This window comes from Caenorhabditis elegans, chromosome V (genome assembly GCF_000002985.6).
Source record: "Caenorhabditis elegans chromosome V".
Taxonomy (NCBI): Eukaryota; Metazoa; Nematoda; class Chromadorea; order Rhabditida; family Rhabditidae; genus Caenorhabditis; species Caenorhabditis elegans.
In genome coordinates this window covers 7,388,107-7,404,424 of record NC_003283.11, presented here as the reverse complement: position 1 = coordinate 7,404,424, position 16,318 = coordinate 7,388,107, and the positions used below count along the sequence as shown (strand labels likewise).

At 33.8% G+C, this 16,318-nt stretch overlaps 7 protein-coding genes and 1 pseudogene across 8 annotated transcripts; 5 read left to right on the top strand and 3 right to left on the bottom strand.

Annotated features, from left to right (window-relative positions):
- Positions 1-514: 514 nt before the first annotated feature.
- On the bottom strand, positions 515-1,770 carry srj-13 (Serpentine Receptor, class J; the record flags this gene model as incomplete). Its single annotated transcript, NM_072495.1, has 6 exons — positions 515-850; positions 892-993; positions 1,036-1,240; positions 1,292-1,398; positions 1,467-1,532; positions 1,579-1,770. 6 exons carry the CDS (start codon positions 1,768-1,770, stop codon positions 515-517), a joined length of 1,008 nt encoding a protein of 335 aa, NP_504896.1.
- Positions 1,771-2,232: 462 nt separating this feature from the next.
- srx-60 (G-protein coupled receptors family 1 profile domain-containing protein) lies at positions 2,233-3,537 on the bottom strand (the record flags this gene model as incomplete). The annotated part of the gene is made up of 6 exons (NM_072494.2): positions 2,233-2,359; positions 2,407-2,588; positions 2,634-2,806; positions 3,029-3,249; positions 3,293-3,453; positions 3,499-3,537. 6 exons carry the CDS (start codon positions 3,535-3,537, stop codon positions 2,233-2,235), a joined length of 903 nt encoding a protein of 300 aa, NP_504895.2.
- Positions 3,538-4,229: 692 nt separating this feature from the next.
- On the top strand, positions 4,230-4,649 carry cnc-9 (CaeNaCin (Caenorhabditis bacteriocin)). Its single transcript, NM_001038411.4, has 2 exons — positions 4,230-4,294; positions 4,340-4,649. The coding sequence occupies exons 1-2, from the start codon at positions 4,240-4,242 to the stop codon at positions 4,519-4,521; spliced, it is 237 nt and encodes a 78-aa protein (NP_001033500.1). The 5' UTR covers positions 4,230-4,239; the 3' UTR covers positions 4,522-4,649.
- Positions 4,650-5,122: 473 nt separating this feature from the next.
- Positions 5,123-6,029, top strand: gst-41 (glutathione transferase). Its single transcript, NM_072493.6, has 3 exons — positions 5,123-5,173; positions 5,271-5,465; positions 5,509-6,029. The coding sequence occupies exons 1-3, from the start codon at positions 5,137-5,139 to the stop codon at positions 5,907-5,909; spliced, it is 633 nt and encodes a 210-aa protein (NP_504894.1). The 5' UTR covers positions 5,123-5,136; the 3' UTR covers positions 5,910-6,029.
- A 2,936-nt stretch (positions 6,030-8,965) lies between these two features.
- srx-9 (7TM GPCR serpentine receptor class x (Srx) domain-containing protein) lies at positions 8,966-10,875 on the top strand (the record flags this gene model as incomplete). Its single annotated transcript, NM_072492.1, has 5 exons — positions 8,966-9,175; positions 9,217-9,329; positions 9,802-9,930; positions 9,978-10,184; positions 10,605-10,875. The coding sequence occupies 5 exons, from the start codon at positions 8,966-8,968 to the stop codon at positions 10,873-10,875; spliced, it is 930 nt and encodes a 309-aa protein (NP_504893.1).
- Positions 10,876-11,451: 576 nt separating this feature from the next.
- Positions 11,452-12,040, bottom strand: R13D7.5 (annotated as a pseudogene). Its single transcript is given in 2 exon segments — positions 11,452-11,580; positions 11,597-12,040. Coding segments are annotated over 2 exon segments (573 nt in total).
- Positions 12,041-12,395: 355 nt separating this feature from the next.
- Positions 12,396-13,896, top strand: fbxa-105 (F-box domain-containing protein). The gene is made up of 4 exons (NM_072491.7): positions 12,396-12,482; positions 12,572-12,652; positions 12,949-13,603; positions 13,655-13,896. The coding sequence occupies exons 1-4, from the start codon at positions 12,400-12,402 to the stop codon at positions 13,850-13,852; spliced, it is 1,017 nt and encodes a 338-aa protein (NP_504892.1). The 5' UTR covers positions 12,396-12,399; the 3' UTR covers positions 13,853-13,896.
- A 657-nt stretch (positions 13,897-14,553) lies between these two features.
- Positions 14,554-16,035, top strand: C02H6.1 (N-acetylgalactosaminide beta-1,3-galactosyltransferase; the record flags this gene model as incomplete). The annotated part of the gene is made up of 5 exons (NM_072490.1): positions 14,554-14,669; positions 14,718-14,783; positions 14,835-15,264; positions 15,307-15,564; positions 15,901-16,035. The coding sequence occupies 5 exons, from the start codon at positions 14,554-14,556 to the stop codon at positions 16,033-16,035; spliced, it is 1,005 nt and encodes a 334-aa protein (NP_504891.1).
- Between the last annotated feature and the right edge of the window lie 283 nt (positions 16,036-16,318).

The following is a 16,318-nucleotide window of genomic DNA, read 5'->3' as shown; positions in this document are numbered from 1 at the left end:
AGTTTTGTTCACGGCAAAGTTGAAGATTTCCTTTTCGCCGTTTTCGGTATTTTTTCAAGTGGCAATTGAATTTTGAACGTCCGCCGTGATCGGTAATTTCACCGATTACCGATAGTGCTGGTTGGTTTTTGTGGCAAATTTAAAAACTAATCTGACTTGTCCAATTTGAGAAATTAATACATGCTATACAATCGCGTAGCTCGAACTTTGCAGCATCTCTCAATTTTTAAAATTATATTTCGTGATCTTTCTGTGTTTTTTTGTTGGTATTTTGGGAATTTGAAGCGAAATCCCCATTTACTTTTCCATCTTTTATTTTTTTAAAAATCCACAGACTGTAAGAAAGTTTTTTGAATGTTCAAATGTACTTTGGCAACCTTATGCTCTGAAGCTTCGCGCGAAGAAAAGTAGGCAGGCATTTTTTGGCCCAACTAAGCAAGGTCACGTTGATGTGAAAAAAATGATCGCAACTAAACTAAAAAATAACTGAGTAAAATACAAGCATCAAGGTTATTCAATTAGCAGCTGGAGTGACATGGCCCATTTGGAGCACTGTACAGGAAGGTGTCTTCGAAGTCTTTGAACCAATGATTCTCTTCCGGTAGTTTGGAAGTAAAAACATGATTGCCAACGGATCCAAAAATGGGAATGCCGAGAAAGCGATGACGCCGAAGTAGTTGTTCCACATTCCAAGATCCAAGTAAAACATTGGTCCGTACCAGGCCATCATGCACGGGGAGAAGCTGATGCAGACCGGGATAATTGTCTGAACAGCCAATACCATGAACAGCTGTTTGTGCATGTTTCGCGTGATTTGAGAGATGTTTTGGGTGTTCAGTTTTGCGACGATCTGAAACTTCTGATGAATATACACAAAAAGTATGAAATGACCTTTCTCCCCAATATGATATACAATGACACGGCGTACACAGAAATGCAGGAAAGAAGTCCAATTCCAACCCAACCTCGTGTTTTCACTTCTTTGCTCCCATCCTGAATAAGTTTGAAATTTACAATTTTCAGTGGACATTTTACCAGGTACAGTGCTGCAAGAAATGCAATATCATATGAATCAACTTCATAGGTTTCTCTAAACACATCCCGAATGTAGTCTCTCATCTCATCATCTGCATACAGGAAAAGTTCACAGATTCCTCCCCAAACAATGCCATGGATGAGGAAGAAAATGAGGATACAGCACATTCCGAGTGGTTGAAACACTTTTTTAACGAACTGTGGGCTGAAAATTTTAGAATTGTATTAGAAGGCAAACAAATCAAAATATTCTTACAAGAAAAGGGCGATGTAACGATAGATGAAATGAATGACCAGGATTCCATAGGATAGGGATATACATCCACATCTGATTGAAATTGCGAGTTGGGCGAGGCGCATATGCTGAAAGTTTGGTACTCGCTAAAAGTTGTTCTCACGAACATGCTAATGTAATTGAAAAACGTGCGTACCTCTTTTCCGAAAAACGGTCCATGCGCCAGATAAATCACGAAAGCGGATCCAGTCCCGTGCATACCCTGAAGCAGAATGACATAATAAATACCAAACATTTGAAACGCTTACCACTGGAACAAACAGCTCTACCGTTGAGTAAACCATGTCAAAGACAGCAAAGAATAGGATTAAAAATCGATACTTTCCGATTGAAGAATTTTTTGGTTCGGTCAGAATGAAATAAGCCAACACGGGGTTAACGACGTAGGAAAGATACCCGGCGACCGCCGGGAGGTATCTATGTGCCCAGCGAATTAGCATGTTTTAATTCAGGTTGTAGGAAGAGTATGTCTTTTGGGAAATCGTTTAAAAATAGGAAGACCCAAATGAATTGTTATTGACGAGCTAGATGATTTTATAAGGGAATTCTTCTTACTTTAGTCTCATTTCCCGTGCGTCTAGAATGCCGAATACGGAAATTAATGTAGCAGTACCGCGAAAATATTATTCCTATGTGTATACAGTTTTCTAATTTCCAGTTAATGCATACCATTGGTTTCCTGTTTTTCAAGTTGATCACCGAAGAGCAAATTAATAGTCTAAGTTACTTAGATACCGGTTAGATGCCAAAATAACTTTGGGTATTGGAAACTGAGCATAGAAATAATAACTATAGAAGTATTAAACTATAATAACTGTTAGCATAAAACAAACGGGATTAGTGACACATTTATTGTTAAAGTTTGAAATAATGTTTTTGAAATTTAGTTATGACGCATTAAATTATATGTTGCTCATTTCACGTGTTCTTTCAGGTACTGTCGTGTTTTGCGGACCAGTGATTTGGTAAACATTCTTGCGACCCATCAAAAAATTTCGTACTTCCGGGTTGCACATGACGACGATCATTCTTTAAATTGATAATTGCCCGGTTTTTTAATTGTTTTTTGAGCTCACCCATCGATTGCATGAATTGAAACCCACATGAAAGAAGTTCCAAGAAAAATGATCCACTGATTGTGAAAATACTGTGGGATGAAGAAATATGTTACTAACTCTAGAAGAAATACGGTTCCTTGAAAAACCGATTGTCTCAGGAATCGCAAATCTCGAAGCGTGAATTTGTTGTCGCCACGTACCTGAAAAATAATTATATTGTTAAAAATTTTCGAGGAAAGTAAAACCTTTTTGGTTACATGATGAACGCGAAGAACAGTTGAAATATCCACACAAACAACTATTGCGATAATTACAGAATTTTTCACAAAATCATCATACCAAGCAACAAAGCCACAGAATTTAGTGTTAGTAAATTGAATAAAATGAATCTCTTCCAAGTAAGCCACGTGGCAGAGAACTATTGAACATTTATTATTATTATTTTCTTTTTTTAGCATGAATTTTAGCTAAATTTTCATATTTGTCTTGTATGCTTCTCAAAGCTAAAGTATTCAGAAATGGCTTTATACTCTGAATTTCATCAGTAAGCTCGAAAAAAAAGATAACTTTATTATAGCAAGTATATCTTTTTCAAGACGGGTTATCCTATTCCGTATGAACCTCGACATTTATAACTTACTCTGGTAAAAAACAATTGCTAGAGCCACTTCAAAAATCCACAACAGGATAATGATGCTTGATGTATTCTTTCTGCTGAACCATTTTTCGTATTTGAGTGGTACCCAAACAGCGCAAAATCTATTGATAGATATCAAAAAATGTGTTAAAACTGAAAGTTCATAACAGAAAAGAAGGAAACATCCCACGATAAACGAGTAACTCTTCATTATTGGTTGGTCCCTTAATTTAATGTTTCCTCAATTTTTGTGATAATTTGACTCACAAAATGACCATTGGGCAAAAGTATAGCAAGAAAATAACCGAATGAAGGGCATCTACAATTGCTTGATTTGCAGTGAGGTATCCAAATGAGTTATTCAATGCCGGAAGTTTATAAATGGCAATTAAAATAGAGAAATTTAAAACTGATCCAATGAATGTTATCTTTAATTCAGTTTTTTATTCAGACAGTCACAAAGATCTACTTACTGGTATTAATGCAAAAGTAGTTTGATTTTCAGCATTCATACTAAATGATACGATATTACAATTTGTATAGTAATATTTTCAGGCTGACATAAAATATAAGGGAGTTGTGATATTTTTCATAGTAATTAGTCTTGAGGGATTTCAAAATTTATGAAACTGACATAACAAACAATAATTTTTTCTGAACAATCGGGCATTGGATATTTCATTTTTGTATAGCCCTCTGTGAATTTACAGTAGAAGGAATTATTGTAGGTGCCACTCTGAAAGTTTATAAAATCGCAGCAGAGCATTGTCAACGTAGATTTTGGTGATATTCTTCAAATTTCTTGTCTATTGGTTCTATTTCCTATGTATGTAGTATGAAATAGTTAGAAATGTTGAAATCTTAATATTTGTACTGCGAAAGTGAACGCATCAATAAAAAAACGAATTCGAAAAATGTTCCCGATAGTGAACATTTTACAGTACATCCCAGTTAGCACCAACTAATATCTAGTTGATCATGATCTCTCTTATTAGCCCGCGACAGTAACAATTTTTCCATATTAATCCGAAGTTCAGATGTATGTCATCATCAACTACATAGGTGGACACCAACAAGTCACAAACAAGTCAAATGATTAACAATCGTCTCCTTCTGGCAGCTTAACCAGATAACGTCCTGTTCGTCAAACTGACCAATAAACCATGTCATGTATATAAGCCGCTAGTTTAGTAATCTAACAGATTTCGTTCATCATGATCCGCTTCTTTGTATTACTAGCTTTACTCTCTGTGTCTTTTGCGCAATACGGTAATTTGATTTTTTTCTTATTTCAGAAAAATGTAAAAAATTTAGGCGGTTACTATGGAGGTGGATACCCTTATGGTGGATATGGTGGATATCCATATGGGGGCTATCAGAACTATGGGCATCCAGGAATGTATGGAGGTTACAGTCCATATGGAGGGTATGGAGGCTACGGTGGCTATGGTCCAATGTATCGACCTGGACTCATTGGAATGCTTTTGGGGAAATAATTGTTTAAATTCACATGTAATTTCTCAATAATGTTTAATTTAATTTTCAACATGCAATATTAGATCTCGTAGCATCAGAATTGGTTTTTTTTTCGAGTTTGAACTAAATAAATTTTTTTGAAAAATCAGTTACAGATACGGTGTTTTTGTCACCTTTTTATTTTGATACAAAGAGTTTAGCATAACATCTATTTTCATTTCACAAAAAGTTTTTAACCGGATAGAACTTAAAAGAATTTACATGAAAATTTAACTTTTTTTTGTGATAATTCGGTCGTTTTTTCAGATTTACACAACTTTCAATGTATTTGGACTTTTAACGGCAATAAACTTCAGTTAATCATTAAAAAGTTCGCACAAACAACTTATTTACTCAAACAGAACAATCTACAAGAACTTGGATCTCCAAAAACTCATTAGTTTTTTCATCGCACCACTGCACTAATTGTTTACATCAAATTTGAAATTTACTTTGAGTGTTTATTTTGACAGGCCAAACTTGTTTCCGTTCTTTTAATCTGCGAAAGTTAACTAAATTCGCATGGCCAAACAATTACAATCAGAAAAACCGTATAAAAGCCCATGCAATGATCGAGAAAACATTAAGAGAAGGCAATGACAGTGCCAAAACTATACTATTTTTCAATCCGCGGTAAGTTTTTATTTTATTATTTTAGTCGTGAGTTGTCTTGAAGCCAATCAGACAGCCGTTGTTTTTTTGCTTGGAATATTTATGATAATTATTTCAGGATATGGGGAGTACATCCGTCTTCTACTAATTGATAATGGTATCAAATTTGAAGATATTCGCTTCCCATGGCAAAGCAACGAATGGGCAGAGCTTAAGAAAACAATGAAGTTCGGGCAAGTTCCATGTTATAAAGTTGATGGGCAAGAAATTGTGCAAGCTGGAGCAATTATGCGACACCTGGGAAGAGTTCATAGTTGGTTTATTTGTTGTGTGCAACTGTTAAAATAGATTTGCAGAGCTGAACGGATCCAATGAACAAGAAGCGACTTTTCTAGATATGCTTTTTGATGCGATTCGTGATGTTCGTTTGAAATATATTCGTTACGTTTATTTTGACGAGGGAAGTCGTGAAGACATGGTCAACAAGACCCTTCCAGAATCTTTGGAAAGATTGGAATGCCAATTTGAAATTCACCCCGGAGACTTTATTATTGGCAACAAACTTAGTTACACCGACTATATACTCTTTGAAGAATTAGATATCTATCACGTTTTGGATGGAAAGATTTTGGACAAGTTTCCAGCTTTGAAGGCATTTTGGGAGCGGATGTGGCAAAGACCAAACTTGAAGCCTTATCTCGAGAAACGAACCAAAGACAATGTTTGGATCAGTGCCGTTGAAAAGGGAATGAATTGATAATGTTTTTTTTTTCCTTTCTGTGATTAAATTCCCAAAAAATGGGTCTCGATACTTTTTGACAAGCTTTCTGAGCTCAAATTTTCTGATAGTGAGAAAATAAAGAATAATTTTGAACAATTTCATACGCCATTGGAGTTTTCTTATGAAATTTTCAACTACATAATCCAAAAATAGTCCTAACAATTACCATTGAAATTTTTCAAACAGTTGATTGAAAAAATCTACAAACCGCCGATAGTCGAATTTTTGAGATTCAAAAACTTTATTTAAGATTTAAAAAGAATCAATTTCGAGCCTTGCACAAACTAATTGGAATCAGCAAACATTCCACTCTGTTGCGCGTTATTTGTAATTCTATTTTTTCTTAAATTCACAGAAACCAGATAAGACTCTAAAGAATATCCCAAAATCTTTAGTGACGTATTTAAGGGCCCTGCATGATCAAACGTGCTGCGAGTATATGTTACAAGAAATGGCGGTATCAATCCAAATATTAGATTTGTGCATGTGTCAATTAAGGCAAGACGATTTACCTGAAAATACTTATTTTTTTATGCAATTTCATAAGCTTAAGAACATACTCTTTTAATCTCCCAGCTGATTGTCACGTTTTTATACCTGTTCCAGACGTATAATTTTAAAGACAATAACAACGACAAAACGATGATTATAGTGTACACAATCTGCAATAATTTCGTTTTTTCTTGTCATGAAAAACTTTAATAACTTTTTCGTAAGCCAGCCAATAAAGCAAGTAACAATCAGACATAACACATGCTGCATTTTTGCATCCCGGAGAAATTTCTATGGCATTTTGACAATAGATAAATAGCACTGATCCATCTATGAAAGGATATATGAAGACGATGATAATGATGAACTTGCTTCAAATATAATTTCGATAATTGAAAAACCAAACAGGGAAATACGCGGCCTGAAAGAATAATTTATACTTTTCTAATGCAGATTTTCGTTTCAAAAAATACAAAAAAAAAACTGAAAACAAGTGACATGGGGAACAGTAGTAATAGGTTCATTTTGGAATCGCGGCTTCATTTTGGATTGGCGAGATCTACTGAGACCTAAAAGAGAGAGCGCCACTCCAAAATGAACCTGTTACTACTGGGAACTCCGGAGTAAATATCCTTTACAACTAACCCATGTTCTATCAGTTGCAATTAAAAGAGCCAGAATGGATCTAGTAGATCCTGTTATATATCTTGCCCAGAATATGAAAAACATTGAAATTTCTACAATATGGGAGAGCTCTTGGAATTTGGCCATAGTAATCAAAATTGAACCAAGAAAAAATATAACTGAAAGAGTTTCGATGATTTTTTAATAAAAGCTTTGCACATACTTATAGTACTGAATACTATGTCCAACAAAAATCGAAAATAGAAAAGGGTCAAATCATGTGATTTCTTGAGTTTTTTAAACCTGAAAATAGATTTTTAAATGATGGAAAAATGTTGATATGGGCAGTGGCTACCAAAATATGTCTAGCAGTAATTTTGTGCAAAAGAATATTGTTATAAATGCGCGACCAATTGCTGTAACTGTAATGAATACACCAAAAAAATACATGTCTTCTTTATATCCCACTTTGTTTTCAAGTTAAGTCAGCACGTTTTCCAAAAAAATTAACACACTGGTTCATAATCAAAAGTCAAAACTTTTATTAAAATTTGGAGCAAACGTTTATTCACTGAAAGGTTATGCATTTTAGTTGTGGTTGTTCAGTACATAAAAACTTTTAAAAAAATCGACACGAAAAAAACAAAAAAAAATGAAGAAAAAGGAAATGGACAACGTTTATTTTGAAACTGTATTGTTTTATGGGGTTATTCAAGTAGTGTCGTGAAATTAAAAAGTGTATTTCAGTACACTTTTTGCCTTATTCAAGTAACATGAAAAACATGTATTTCAATACAGTTTGTGAAGTAATTTCGCGACATTTCTCGACATTATGCGACAAAAGCGGACAACTGAATGAAAAACACAGAGAAAGGTGTACCGCAGGGTGAAAATCTACACAATTTGCCGTCGCAGGAGAACAATTCTGATAAAACCACTGTGGAAAATGTGTCGAGAAATGTCGAGAAATGTCACGAAATTACGTCACAAACTGTATTGAAATGTTTTTGAAGTTACTTGAATAAGACAAAAAGTGTATTGAAATACACTTTTTAATTTCACGACACTACTTGAATAACCCCATTAGATAGATTTCGAAACAAAACTTCAGATTCTGAAACTCCGTGCCTAACAATGATGTACTTGAATTATATATGTATGTCAAAATTGTTAATATTAAAAAACCGCGCAAACTCACAGTATACCGCTTATAAATGTGTTCGTTGTTTTGCTGTTCACAGAATGCTTATATGTAATATATCGTTATAAATCTATAAATTAATATAGCATTGGCTGAATGACTAAACCTTTGTTCACGGAACCAAACTAGCATCTCAAATCAAATCAGAAATATCACAGGAAAATTTATTTTTCCTATTCTTCGAAAATAAGTTTTGAACGGAAAAACGAATCTCAGGTTTAGAATGAAAAACAGAAGTTCGCACAGATATTGTAATCTCAATTTAATTAGTATTCTTTTTTTAGGAAACAACCTTTCCAAATGGAATATATGATACAATTCAATTTAATGATTGCCCGATGTGGTAAACTCGATATGACCTCACCAGAATTCATAATTATTCTTAAACAAAATAAAAAATTGTATGAAAAGTTTTTAAGGTCGCAAATATTTTGTAAATCTAATCGTGGGTAAAAAATTCAAATGTGAAAGTTCATGACAAGTGGGTCATTTTCTTGAAATCCCCATTTGGATTGGCTAATGGCAAGAATTTACAGTATTTATCTAATATTGCCATATGTTTCCCGGAAAAATATGTTTAATGTACATATAGGTAATTATTGCGTAACTATTAACGACTAGACATAGAGGAAATCAGTAAATTGGATTCTATATCCGCATAAACAATGTGAGATTCAAATTGAGATACATTCAGTGCCATAATCATTCACAAATAATGTTTGTGAAAAAGCTTGTTGGAGTTGTATTATTTTCATCTTCTATTTTTTCAATATTCTCAAGCGTCTCAATATTTATTTCAGTGTTTAAACTCGCATTCATTTCGAGAAAAAGTTCAATATACGTTATTGCATTTTTCAACATCATTTCTGATTTGTTGCAACTATTTTATCTCTGCTTCTACTTTTCACTTTCAATAATTATCGATGTAAGTTTATTATTAAATTTGTAAACGTCTTTTTTATTCAGCAATATGCGATAGCAGGAGACAAAGTTGGAAGATTGAGCGTCTTTTTTGGGTTCATATTTCTCTCTGGCTGGTTTATGGAAAACCTACTTCAACCAACGATGGCTATAAATCGGTTAGTTTTCACTTTTTGCATGTTATTTTAAAGTTTACATCTTGTGCTTTCAGAATCTGTAATTTGTTCCGGCAAAACACCCCTGTGAGTTGGATTCAGATTTATGCATTCAGCACTAAATTTTCAATAAAAAATTTTCAGGCTTACAGAGGTGTTTTGCCCAAAAAAAGTTACAGATTCTGAAAACCCAAGATGTCAACTATAAAGTTACATGTGAATTTTTTTCTATCGCACATATTTTTTGAATGTTTGACTGTGAGATTTGACACTTTTAAATTTATTTATTTGTTTTCATTTTCAACTATTCAAATTTCAAACACAATATTAGACAAAAATCAATATATTAAACAAATGAGTGGGGGAGGAAAAACAAATTAAGAAGACCGAGTGAAAAAATTCTTTCGTTTTTTAACCAATTCTTTCGTTTTTTAACCCCGCTTGCGCTGCTCTAGCGTTAATTTTCTGGTTCAAGATTTCTCGTGATAACATTTAACAATCACAACATCTTCACATTCAATAAAACGATGCTCATGATGACTGTTCTTATCTCAGCTGCTTTGTTTTCTGCTGCTTGCGCACAATACTTGTTTCCATGCTGCGTGTAAGTTTGTTGCGTTCCAGTCTGCAATAAAAACAAAACAGTTTTAGATTTGTAATCGATTACACAGTCATGGCTTTGGAGCTAGTAACAATAAATGGGGTGCACTCATATACAAATTCCATGTTCCTTGTATACGATAGTATTTGTACGTCTATTTCAATATTTTGCTACATTGGGGTGTTCATATCAATTCGGAATTCAAACAAGAAAGTGTCTACCCAAATTCAAAAGCAAAGAAGAAAACAAGAGATTCGGTAAGCACGGAATGAACATTTACCAAATCTTTGTCTGGAAAATTTTGAAAATTCTAAAATGTTTTCCTGTTAATTATTGAAAGTGTATTTATTGATACTTCTCCTTTAAAAAAATTGTTCAAATAAACGACTCAATTCTACGAAAAATTATGTGGCAATCCAAACAACGAAATTCACTGATAAATGTTCAGACTGACTTTTTGGAAACATCGATTAATAAAATCCCAACAAGACAACCACTAAATTAAAAAAAAAGAGCGTATGAACCAATATAGTTTGGGGCATCAAGTGGGGGAAATAAGTTTACAAAAGGGAATAACATTTAAACGGCAAGCAAAAACTGATACGTTTAGTTTATCTCAGCTTAGACAACCGGTTCCAAACGGCAAGATTGGCAAGTGCTGGATTAACTTTTTTCAGGTACCTTCTCCAATTTATGTTCACTTCAGTTTTCTATATCACCACTTGGGTTATATTTGAAATACTGCAGTATATAATTCCTGACAAAAAGTTTCAACCACACGCAATCATACCAGCAATGATTATACTTAACTGCTCATCAAATTCTGTAATTTTTCTTTCTATTAACAAGGAAGTAAAATGCTCGTTCCAATGTTCATGGTTTATCGACAAACTGGGATGTAAGAAGGCAACTGGAAACAGTCAAGTTACTCCGGTCAATTTAATTTGAATAATTCAAATCTCTTTATATTAATGATACTAATAATAGTTTCTTTTAATAAATACACAAACATCGCTTTACGTATTTCAAGGGCCGGGAACTTTACAGTGTGGCAACAATCAACCACGTCCAAGGCTTTGTTTTTTCCCGCCCTTTTTTTTTTATTTCTTTGCCCTTTTTTTTTGGATGGAAAAAAATTTGGCCGTGGTGGAGAGTTTAACTGTGACTAAATTGTTTGTTTGTTTTTTCCGGCCCTTTTTTTTTCTTTTCCCTTTTTTTTTGGATGGAAAAAAATGTGTCCGTGGTGGAGAGTTGAACTGTGACTAAATTGTTTGTTTGTTTAATTGATGATTTTCCCACTGATTTGTCTACAAAGGGCATCGAAAAGCACCCAATATTTAGAGAACAGAAAATTTTGAGAATTACTGCCTTCAGAAATTGATGATTTTCCCACTGATTTGTCTACAAAGGGCATCGAAAAGCACCCAATATTTAGAGAACAGAAGATTTTGAGAATTACTGCCTTCAGAAATTGACAATTTTCCCATTGATTTGTCTACAAAGGGCATTAAAAGCATCCAATATTTAGAGTTGGTACATGAATGTGCGGGTGTCAGAGAGATGAATAATGGGTAACATGAAAGTAGTGGACGTAAAAGTATTAAACATGCATAGGACATGAGGTGCCAAAATAAGATTCATTGCGCTAATTTTTTATAGAACTTAATACTCTATTTGTGAAAAAGTGCCTTCGTAGTTTGGTTTTGCATTTCCCCCAGATGAACTTGGTTTTGGTACGAGTTTTACTATTTTTGTCTATTTTGAAAAATTGGTCAGAGTCAATATCAACTTTGTTCACTAGCATTTTCGACAAGAAAACTTTATCAATAGCTTTACGCCGAGCCTCTAAAGTTGATAAGTTAAATAGTTCATTACGTTGAATAGCGCTCTTATAGTCGGGGTCATCTGTTCTGATGTATTTTCCCTTTTGCCTGCTGTATAGTTTCCTTGTGAACGAGTTTTGTACGGATTCAATTGCTTTAATATCTTGTTTTTTCAACGGATTACTTACTTCGGTACCATATTCAAGTATGGTTCTCACAAAAGTTTTGTAAAGTAATGTATGGAGCCTTGTGTTCTTACTACAATAGTTCGAAAATATTTGATCTTGTTGCCTGTGACTAAATTGTTTGTTTGTTTTTTCCGGCCCTTTTTTTTTTCTTTTCCCTTTTTTTTTGGATGGAAAAAATTTGGCCGTGGTGGAGAGTTGAACTGTGACTAAATTGTTTGTTTGTCTTCACAGAGTTTGACAAATTTTCCATTAATACTATAAAAATTTCTATTTGAATTTCCATCGTTTGAATGAACTTTTGATCTGAATGATGTCATCATTGTGCTGTATTGACTAACATTGAGAGGCGTCAACCGAGCTGATAAAGTTCGAAACAGTTTGAATTTCATGACACACATTGTTCTCGTTTGGTTTTTTTGTGTCTAAAATTAAAATAATTGCCTTTTTCTGCAATTCCAGAAATGACGGACAAAAAAGAAAATACTTTGGGTGGTTGCTTGCAAGAAACTGCTGAAATAACCAATATGATGACATCGGTGAAATTGTGAGTGAGGAATTCAAAAAATAAGTGAATTATAATTTTCTCGATTGCCTTTCAATTAGAAATCATTGTGTTTGATATTTTAATTTCAGCCCACGAGAAGAGCCAACGTTTTCCAATATGCCAATTGAAATTCTGACTGAAGTAGTGAACAAGTTGGAACCAATAAACCGGTTAGTTATTCACAGTCAATGTGCCCTTCTAGTTTCTTATTTTGAAAATTCTTAAACAATAACTTGCTTAGTAGTGTATAATCGAAACATTTTGAATTCAAAAAATCAAAAATTGAAAAGGATTACCCGAAAAAATCGGAAAAGAAGTACAGGAAAAAAAGTAAATGATTATAATCTATTAAAAAAATAAATAGAAATGACAGGAAATTATTGAAAATTTTTCGTGTTTCAATTTTTTAAATATTGAACAATCGTACATCACACCCAAAGACATCACCAAAGAAATAATCTTCCAGACTTGTACTTCAAAAAGTTTCAAGAAAGCTACGAGAATTCGTAAACAACATGAATCCTGGTATAGCATTTCTTCGAATCGATTTCACTGCCGATTGGGCTCGTTTAATGGTAGACAAATATGAAATTATATGCTCAAAAACGGGAAAGTCCTGTCAGCTGAAGCTTCTCGATGAAGAAAAACACGAACTTCGGAAAAAGACAATTGAAAAATATTATTATTCGGATATAATTCTTAATGACTGGAGAGCAATAATTACAAAACCAAAACTTCGTCTAAACGAACTCTACATATGCTTGCTGTCTGGAGGTCGGACTCGTTTAAATTCGTTGCAAGATATCGAAAACATACTGCAGACAATGAAGCCTCTTCCCGTAAAACATATTCATCTACTTGGATATCTTTTCTCCGAACTTCCAGTAGTTTTTCAACATTTTCAACCTGGAGTTCTTGAAAATATTCGACTGCATTCGTATCAGGTGACAGATGATTTGACCGACCTCGTGACGACATCGGAGCAGTGGAATAAAGCAAAATCTCTTGAAATTACTGGATACTGTACTTTGCCAAAAGAGATGGAAAATTTATTTCATTTTGAACACTTCCAACTGTTGCTAACGCAATTTTCGAAAACGGACGCCAGCAATGTCAAAAAAGTAATATTTATTTAAAACATATTTTGAAAAATATTTAATACTATGTTTTAGGCCCTCAGGAAACCATCTAAATTTGTATCAGGAACTTTCGAAATTTTCATTTACAATCCTGCAGAAGTCGCGAGTGTTTTTGATCCTCAATATACTGGTGGCATTAATGGTTCCATTGACTACAATGTTCTCGAAGCGAACTCTATGTTCAGACTGATTTTTTCGCAGAAACGCATGATAATTGAAAAGATGAGCTAATTTTTGACAAACTGTTTGTTCTCGGAAATAAAGTTTTATTCTTGAAAGAAAACAGGTTCTGGGGTCTGAAATTTTTGAATACTCACAAAAAAGGAAGTTGCAGTAGTCTTTGGGAACTGGTCTTTAGGTCAATTTTTGTAAATTTGTAAATTTTTCTGTTTGAGGATTTCCAGGGTCTCACCAAAATTTGTTTCCAAGTAAATGAACGTCAAATAAACAACAGTCTTCTCTCCAGTAGTCAGCCAGATTTCCGCCAGATTCAAATTGCTGCCGGATGACACTTATTGTTTTATCGTTATTGTTAATTTTCTTGACAAACCACATATATTATTCCTTTTTTCTTCTTACGCCTTCCTTTCTTTGCTTACTTACACACTTTAAAAGTCCAATAAATCCCCGAAATGGTTTTTTTGTTCAAATTGTCTAGATGGTTATCTTTAACCTATTTCGAGACATTAAGTGACACTTTTTAAACATCAAATCTGTAAAAAAACACAATTCATCACTCCTTTGAGGATATGCCATAGCCGCGCCCATTATTTCAAAAAGGACAGCCGATATTCAGGTTTTAAGTATTTTAGCTAATTTTGAAAAAAAAATTAACAAAGTGGTCGGTCAGAAGTTGAGTGAGTCCTTTGAGCTTTATATTAACATTGAAAAGCTTTAAAATATATGCATTTCTTAAGCTTTTTGTTTCAGAGATGAAATATTCCATGAGAAAAATTGAATCAGACCAAATGGATCGCATTGCTCTTTACACACTTTTATTAACTTTTTCATTGAGTTTGATAGTTTTTCCGTTATATCGAAACTTTTTGTAAGAATTTTCATTTTCTGAAATGTTCAAAAATCGTTTTTATTCCAGAATTCCTGCTGATCTCTACACACATTTTCCTGCAATTATTCATCCTTATCGAGAATATTATTCCTTGTGAGTCGATTCTTTCTGCACTCCGTTTCAATAAAACCAGATGAGTTTCAGAACAAGAAACGTAAACAAATTGACACAAGGAATCGAAGATTCAGAAGCTACATACGATTTACCAACATCTGGCCAACTTTTCTGCTTTGTTGAGACTTCCAAAAAGTATTTCAATGATCGAGTGCCTTCTATGGCGTCTACGTGGTTACCTAGATGTGACAATGGACGGTTCTTTCTAAAAACACCCCTGGTTGATGAAAAAATTCCGTTTTCCACAGTTTATCGAAACTTAGAAGATTCCTACTACGATCTCTTCAGAAAAACTCTTCTCAGTTTTTATTACTCGTATACCTACATTTCGAAAGATTTTGATTGGTATTTGAAAGCAGATGATGATAATTATTTTATGATCGATCATCTTAAAGAGTATCTAGATACACTCGATGCTTCGAAACCACTGTTTCTGGGATACAGAATGAAACCTTTTCTGGTAATAAATGTTAGTAGGATTAAAATAAATTATTTCTTTCAGGAAGGGGGATATAATTCAGGTGGTGCGGGATACCTGTTATCAAATGCTGCAGTTCGGATCTTTGTGGAACATCTTTATCATGATGAGAAACGATGTCCTTATGATTGGGCCGAAGATCGAGGAATAGCGAGATGCTTGGCTTCAATGGGAATTTTGCCTTCTGATACAAGGGACAATGATGGTAGCTGTAGATTTCTACCGTTCCGTCCAAGTGAGATGCCCGGAATTCCTGAAGCCTACCATTATTATCCGTTAAAGGTAAGAGGGAACAAATATTTTCATATATTGACATCTTGTTTGTTGTGAATATTCTGAGCAAATATGAGTGACATTCTATTACCGACAAAGAAATAGGAATTTTATGAAGGTCTCAACCACCTTTTCCTCCGCCCGACTGTTACCAACAAAACAACCAACAAAATTCGCATAAAGAAAAAATTAAAATAATCTAAGAATCTAATAGACAAAAATATATGAGCTTTTCAACTGTGTATTAGCGACAAATTGATTCGCGGGGGAGTGGAGGGCGCCAGTAGGAAGAGAGAAAATTTTATTAAATTATAAATTCAATACACAAGTAAAGATTTTTTTCAGAATGGCTCTTTTGTATCCGAAAAGTTCATCTCACTTCATCGAATTTCGCCTCGGAAAATGATATTTCTAGACAGCATTCTCTACCCAAGCTCAGAGAGGCGCTTATTCACTCCAGAATTCTTCGATATTTTCTGATTTCTATTTCCACTGTGAAATTATCTAGTCATTTCTTCACTTATAAATTAGAAACATTTTTGTAAATGTAATGAGATTTTTTTTTCGAAATAAAAGGCTATGTTTTTCCCTCTGAAGTTTACAATTTTTTCAGTTTTTCAGTTTTCTGACACGTGTTTCGCATGACTCATATTTTCGTATTTCCAAATGAAAACACGAAAGAAAAGTTCCCACTAATGAGATTTAGACATGCTCAGTTGTATGGTATCAACTTCTAATAAAGAATGGAGTATACTGCATACCT